General features: G+C 33.1%; 1 protein-coding gene across 1 annotated transcript; it reads right to left on the reverse strand.

The window, feature by feature from the left end:
• Positions 1-596: 596 nt before the first annotated feature.
• On the reverse strand, positions 597-7137 carry LOC134251791 (uncharacterized). Its single transcript, XM_062734207.1, has 6 exons — positions 7118-7137; positions 6223-6780; positions 5221-5373; positions 4058-4175; positions 2872-3099; positions 597-2148 (listed from the first exon to the last, which is right to left on the reverse strand). Exons 2-6 carry the CDS (start codon positions 6759-6761, stop codon positions 1933-1935), a joined length of 1254 nt encoding a protein of 417 aa, XP_062590191.1. The 5' UTR covers positions 6762-6780; positions 7118-7137; the 3' UTR covers positions 597-1932.
• Positions 7138-7629: the final 492 nt, after the last annotated feature.

Raw genomic sequence — 7629 nt, forward strand, 5'->3', positions numbered from 1 at the left:
AGAGGGCTTATATGAACAGTGCCTGCTGCCAGATCCTGTTTTGTTTCCATACATAAAATATTGTTTAAATTAAACTGACACCTTTTGATGATCTTAGGCTTATAACAAGCACAAAAGCATAGGTGATATGATTTTTAGGTCACGTTTACCACAAGAATACATTGCTAAGGTGGACCCCTGATGAGGCGGGACTTAAGGCATCTAGCCGTTTTAAAACTGCCGAAACACACTTTATTATATTATGATGTATGAATCAAAATAAAAATTTAAAAAATGTCACAAAGTTAAGTTAAGGGTGTCGGGTCCTAACAAAACTTCATGGACGAGTTTGGCTGATTGATGTCCTTTTTCTCACACCAGAAATGGGAGGTAAGAAAAGGGGTAAGTGTTTACAGTTTGCCTGCTTATTGTCCCTGAGAAAGATTTTAAATGATGTAATGTTTTCTCAATTTATACCAACATCTTCTAATATAATAGACATATCCTTTTAACCATGTAGCCATGAGTATACTCTGCTCTGTTTTTTTGCCAAACAGATAACATAAAACAGAGTTTGTCAAAAAGAGCATTTATTATTGAAAATGCCTAAAAAAAATATTCTACGTCTTAAAAGTACATATGATACACGTAAAAAATCTTGGGCGACAAATAGACAGTAAATCTCATGTAAAAAAATATTTCATTAGGCCTACGTGTATACAAAGATAAATGTGCCTAAGATAAACACAGTACAAATACTGACATAAAAATACATATGTATTGTCCATTGGACTAGGAATGACAAAAAAGATGGGACTAATTCTTATTAAAAATACGCCTTCTCAATATATGACCAACTTAGCCCAACCCTAAGACTTAAATCATGGAGGCAGGGGGTATGAATTTCACGGTTTTGGTAAAGGCTGAGTACTCATAATCTTACAAGCAGTTTCATGAGTAAAAAAAATGACTTTATAACATATAATGAATTTTCAGTATATGACCAAATTTAGCCCCATCCTTGAGTCTGAATACTGAATCCAGGGGCCCTAAATGTAGATGGGTCATTGCTCTTTTATAATCATAACCATTTTGTATATTTATTTATTTATTTTATTTTTGCATTTTTGAAGATTGCATTTATGTTTATAGTTTTGGCTACGCCCCTCAGATCCAAGGGAGGCACAGACCATGAAATTCATAATTTTAGGTTCCCTTTACCTATAAATGCTATATACTAAAACTGGTTCAGCCATTCCAGAGAAAAAATGTGACAAAATATTCCAAAGTTTATGACTGAAGGATGACAATGGATGAAAACAGATAGAAATAGGTTAACTGAGTGACTTTGGTGACCAAAAAATATCAATATTCAGGGCTAGGTCACTTTGGTTTTTTTTTTATTTTCTATCTTGAATGTTAGAAATGAAGTCAGAAACCAGGGCAAAAAAAAATACACTGACCCAGTACAATATTTTCCATCTTGGTGTGGCAATCAGCTTTTAAAGTTACTCATCAAATCCGAAATGAGAATTTAATTAAACCTTAATAACTTGCAACTTTTAGCCCTGTTATACAAAGGCAAACATCGCACAGAATGGTTGATCAAACCATATTGACCATCTCAGAAGTTAGTCATTGTTAAAAATGATATTTTCCTGGTAAGAATCAAACCCTATTTACAATTATCTCAGAAGTCCATAACTGCATTTAAAGCAATTTCATCCAAATCCATGAATATTGACCTGTACATTTCATAGTATTCTTAATCAAACTGACATTAAATGATATTCCTCCCATTATATATTTGATTAAATAATTTCACGACCATCTAAATAGAAAAGGAAACTCAACATACAACTTTTTGAAAAGTAAACCTTTTCATCTTTATGGTATTTCAAAAAAGAAGACATTTTGGAACAAAAAGACATTTAGTCTCTACCTTTCCTTTAATTATGTTCTACTGACTTTTCTTTCCATCATTTTCACAGCTATTAATGCTTTGAAAATTTCTCGACGATCATACTTCTTTAAGAAATTGTATTGATCTGTGTAAAAAAGTACAGGTTCTTCTTGCAATCCTGGGTGAAACCTAACAGATACTGGTTTTTTCCTTCCCCTGATTTTTTCGTAGCTCGCTGGTTCGATTTTCAAATAAGTGAACATTATCTGCAAAATTTAAAATTCAACATGTTACATAACAGTGTGAGCAACTACTAATTTATATTAACACAAATACACTTGTTCTTTCTTGAATCTTCGTTCATGCAGTATACCAGCCAAACACAACCTAACAACTGAGCAAACCCTGAATTCACTTTGGGTTCACTCGGGTATGCTGTGGAAAGATTTGATGCAGCCAAAGATGCTGCATACTAAATCTAGTTAAAAAGGGTTCAGCCTTTCCAGAGAAGAAGCTGAAAATGTTCAGAAGTTTATGACTGATGCACGAGGGACAAAGACAGACAAAAACTGATAACTGGTTGAAATTTATTCAGTCATTCCAGAGCAGGTGGAAAATGTTCAAAAGTTTACAACTGATGTTTGATGCCCACTGGAAGACAATATTAATAGAAGAAAAGCATTCATCACCTGAGTAACTCATGTGACCCCCCAAAAAAGACAAAAAGCTAGACAGCAATGAGTTTTAAGAATACATGTTGGAATATGAATGGTTCAATAATAGTTTGAGAACGTAATAGCCTTATAGTATTTGAAAAGAATTTTAAAGTTTTTCTAAATAAATATATACATGTATTGTGATTGTTGCAGGTGACCTACAAAGTTCAGTTTATTTTTGGCTCCTGCCAGCTAAAAACTGATATGTACCATGTAAAAGTATCAATCACCGAGTTACCACATATATATTTCATACCTCTTCCTATTACTTACATTGGTCTTTTGAATGACCATCCCCAGTAGTCCTCGATTCAACACAGACTTTTCCATGTATGAAAGCAGTTCACCAACATGCTGAGCAACCACATTTGATGGGATACCAATGTTAGATTCCATGCTAGAAGTTGCTTCCTCGGTTACAGTTGCAAGTTCTGTTGTGGAGCGTAGCTTTTTCTTAATTGGGGAGTATTCTGATTCATCATCAGGACATTTTCTCTTCACCTGACAAGAATTAAATAAATTTTACTAAGATACACCTAATATTTAAGATATACAACTCCAGATAGAAATTCAAGGTTGTGCTAATAAAATATCATCTGTAAGACATTTTCAACTTCATTGTTTCCTTGACAATCTATATTACTTGATTAACTATAGTGAGAATGTGTAATATCGCCAGTACAGCTGTACCTCATAGTTATCTTTCTTGCGCTCTTTTGCGGGGGGAGTCGAGAAAGCTCAAATCTCACGAGATTAATGGGGCACATGGCATTGTTTACAGTGACAACCGAATGATTTGAACAATTTTATGCCAAAAGTACAATGTATTGCCAAGAATTGAACTCCAAATAGTAGATTGTCAAATAAGGAAAGTTTAGATTTTTTTATCAGCTTTAAAATGTGACCATTTTCAATGAAAATTTAATAAGAGCCAGCTTAGTTCAAAAAATATCGTTAATGTACCATTTAGAATTAGCTCCTCTCAAAAATTAATAAATGCAGAGGATGGATATCTGGAAAAATTCTATAAAACCCCTATCCCTACCATATCTGAGAATCTATGAAATTGGACAGAATAAAGGAAGAGCTTTACATTTTTAACAACTTATTTTAACAATACTCTTTCTCCTACTATCGCATTCCAAATATGTTATGATATCTTCCCTTTGGGCCCAGCAAGGGGGGGGGGGATCTCTGTGTTGGTCATTATTCATGTGAAAAGGATTTGAAATAATAATTAGCTAGGATTTTTTTCGGAGAGCAATTACAGATTAAGATAATGCAACTTTTTCAATCCATGTCAGTCACAGTCCTGTTGACCTCCTTCCCAATACTTTTCACAATATATATAACAAAACAGAGTTCTGATAAAAATCAACCCATATGTAGCCATTAAATATCAGGGTGATTATTAAAATTTCAATGTCTTTTTTGAAAAAAAATTAAATTTCGTACCTACCTTACATACAAATAGTACCTCTTCTGGTTCATCACATTTTTGGCCAATAATATCAGCTTTTGAAAATATTTCTTGGCTGAATAAAGTTGCATGCCCTCTTGGAAATTGTGGTTGATATCTAAATAAATTTTCAAATGCTATGGATGAGAATAATCAATCAGTCATATGTATCATATATGTTGTCCATGCATATGCCTGTTGAGTTATGTCTTTTGACTTAGATGAGCTTTATTGTGGACTGAAGTCTGTGTTCTCTTTCATTTATGATTTAGATATCACTGAGATGATGCCTATACCAAGCAAGATTTCAACAAGGAAAATGACAATACAGATGTGTCAAGTTTAACTTACAATCTATTTAGAAGTAACTGCACATCTTTCATCAAAGGATATTATATGGGTGAAATGCAAGTAATGCTGAGCAAAGAGATAAGTAATTTTGTTCCATAAGAATAATTCAAAAAATGATCAGTTTTGAGTTTGTCTAATGAGTATGAAACTACAAACACTCCAGTATGGATAAAGTGCTTGTGAGATTGGGTCCTGAGGAGAGAAAGTATAATATACAGTTGAACTTCAGTATCTCAAATTTTGATATCTCAAATACCATGGGTATGTCAAAGTGATTTGGAAGTCCCAACTACCCTTTCTTTTTGTGTTTTACCGGTAATCTTGGTATCTCGAATCCTCATATATCTCGAATTTTTTTTCTGATCCCTATGGTTGACTGTATGTCTAAATGCCAGGTATATTATTTTATTAAAGAAACTACAATCTCCAACAATACTTGTGAAAAGACAGGTTATTTTATAAGTCAGCTGGAAATCAATGTCCAAAATACATGGGTACCAATTTCAAGTACTATGACCAATGAATGAAACTGTTTTCATTTCACAGGAATGTTTGCATATCAATTTGGTTAACTGTAGACCTTCTATTATTTAGGAAGAATTTTATGGATTTTTCCCTGAAATGCACAAACTGAGAGTTTCAGACATAACTTAAATCTCTACATTTAATCATTTACAAAGTTTCTATCCTGATTGAGGGAGATTTTAATAAAGTACAAATCACAATGTATCATGTTTTTTTCATCTGTCTTTTAGTTTATATTATAAATGTCACAAATTTATCAACTGTCAGAAGAGCAAAAAATGACTTACTTTGTTCTAAATTCGAATAATTTGAGTAAACTCTCAAAGAGATGGTTGTACTCTATTTCAAATGGTTCCTCATTCTCTCCTTTCCTTGGCGACTGTATTTGCTTGATAATATCAAACAGACGAAACCTAAATTCTTCAAGACTGTAACTGAAACTAAAAAAAATGATTTTTTTTTTTAAACTTGGCAACACATTTTAAACAAGTATCTTAGTAAAAGCATTGCATCCCCTACTGGCCAGAGTCCAACGGCTGTACTTCCATAAAAAATCATCAAACAGAACAAAATGTGAAGTAATCTTTTACAAGGTAGACTTACATATCAACATTCATGATCAAATATCAGCTCAATATTTGCAAGCATTAAAAAAAAAAATCAAGATGAAAATATGTTACTTTAATTTTCTATGTCCAAGGGACTTAATTCTGTCAAAAATCAATGAAGCAGAACTAAATTCAAATTCAATCCAAACCTCATCAAGGTAGACTAAGGCATCAAAATTAAGCTCAAAATCTGAAAATCAGTGCTTATAAAAAAAAGACTGGACAGGGTTCAACCAAAGGCACTTGTTTCGGAAATAAATTTTTAATCCCTAGTATAATAATAATTAACACAAGGTATCTAACTCCGAATTACACTCGATACCCCCTCCTCAGAAACGCACTTATTTACATTTTAAGATTATTTATTAATTAATTAAATTCTGTCCGCTGAGTGGAAAGTCGAACTAAACCATGAAAGGGTATGTGCTAATCTCGGGCAAAGTGCAAAATTAAAACATATTTTTAACTAAAAATGTGTATGTTCCTTATTTTAGAAGTTATTTTAATTTTTATTTTCAGGTTACAGTTTAGTTTGTTCCTGATCCAGATATAATTTAACTTCAAAAGTTAATGTGAAAAATATTAAATTCTAGCGTACTCTGAAGTACTCTAGTGTACTCTGTTTCGTAGTACCCATAAGTATACATGAAGTTTTGCCCTTCACTTTGTAAATATACTTACAATTTAAAGTCAGCACAGTTTGGTGGAGCAAACCACTCTTTTCCAAATGTACTAAAAGGCATATCTTCTTCATAAGGTATCTCCTCTAATGACTGGAAATTAAACCCACGAAAATCGCATACATCGGCAATTGTATCAATTCTAGCTAACTCAGCTTTACTAAGTTTGACTAAATGCCATTGTTCCCAAATCAATCTGAATGGACTTGTTTGCACTTTTTTTATTCCAAATTTATCGACCAGATCAACTGAACAACGACAAAAATTCTTTGGCATCTTGTTCTCATCCGAACTACCAAGTGAGGACTGAGAAAATTCAGACGTACTGCTGGCTGAATCATAGCGTGACATTTCGCATCGAACCGGGGGCGATGGAGTTTCATCTTTCTCCTTCATCGAGGGTGGCGAAGATGATGGTGAAAGAGTTGATGGCGAAGGTGTTTTCTCTTTCTCCTTAACAGCGATCTCTGATGAAGATGTCTCTTCTTTTGTTATAATAGAGGACTGCACGATAGGCGCGAAAATATGTTTCTTCTCCATTGGATGCACGTTTCGGGACCTGTAAGCCAATGACGACACAATATACTTCTTTCAAAGTTTATTAGATAAATCCAAATCGACAACTTCACCCTGATCGTATAGGTTTATAATTAATCATGTTCTGAGGATCCGTCCAAGACAGAAAGACTGAGCTGAAGACTGAACTCCCAATATATAAATAAGGAAAAGTCCAAAAGAATGACTCCCAAAAATAGAAAATGAAGCGAATAGAGAATTAAGAATTTACGAATATCAGAATATTAAGAACGGGAATAAAAACGGGAATGCTCTTCCCGTTTCATAGCAATAAATACCGATTTCGGTTTCAATTTTAAGGGCACATCCCAATAACTTACTAATTTTTTCTCCCCAGAATGAGAATCCACTTCTAGTTAGGCGCCATACTCAATCTAAATATTAGGAATTTCGAGCCCGATCCAAATTAAAGTAATGAGTACAGTAAAATTCTAAATTAGGTTCAAAAAGCTATATTTTCCCAAATTATTTCATTAAATCCCTTGAAAATTTCATTATCACTCATATCATACTATTTTTTTCATTTATACTTTGTTCAACTGGAAGTACCAGTTTTTTCATATTTATTCATTATAAATAAACATCATCAAATCTTTGTCATCTTTGTTTTACTTTGTGTTTCTAAAATAGTAAATAGTCACTGACAAGTGACAGTCACCCCGAAACCCGACTGTCCCAGGAGCAGAATATTTATTATTCCTCTCTTGGGGTAGCAGTCGTATTACATTTCTACCAAGCTTTTTATTAAATGAGGCAAATCATACCTATATTTCCAACTGCAATATGCTTGCAAAAGGGCAGAGAATTTAATTACATTCACTTGTTTTAATGA

Source organism: Saccostrea cucullata, unplaced genomic scaffold (assembly GCF_032062105.1).
Source record: "Saccostrea cucullata isolate Sc308-1 unplaced genomic scaffold, CSIRO_AGI_Scuc_v1 ctg118, whole genome shotgun sequence".
NCBI classification, from domain to species: Eukaryota; Metazoa; Mollusca; class Bivalvia; order Ostreida; family Ostreidae; genus Saccostrea; species Saccostrea cuccullata.

Excerpts from the sequence above, each read along its gene's own strand:
- LOC134251791 (XM_062734207.1), bottom strand. The coding sequence starts at position 6,761 with ATGGAGAAGAAACATATTTTCGCGCCTATCGTGCAGTCCTCTATTATA. Across the intron at positions 4,176-5,220 it reads TTATTCGAATTTAGAACAAA|ATATCAACCACAATTTCCAA; the intron begins GTAAGTCATTTT and ends AAATTTATTTAG. Across the intron at positions 2,149-2,871 it reads TGGTCATTCAAAAGACCAAT|ATAATGTTCACTTATTTGAA; the intron begins GTAAGTAATAGG and ends TAAATTTTGCAG.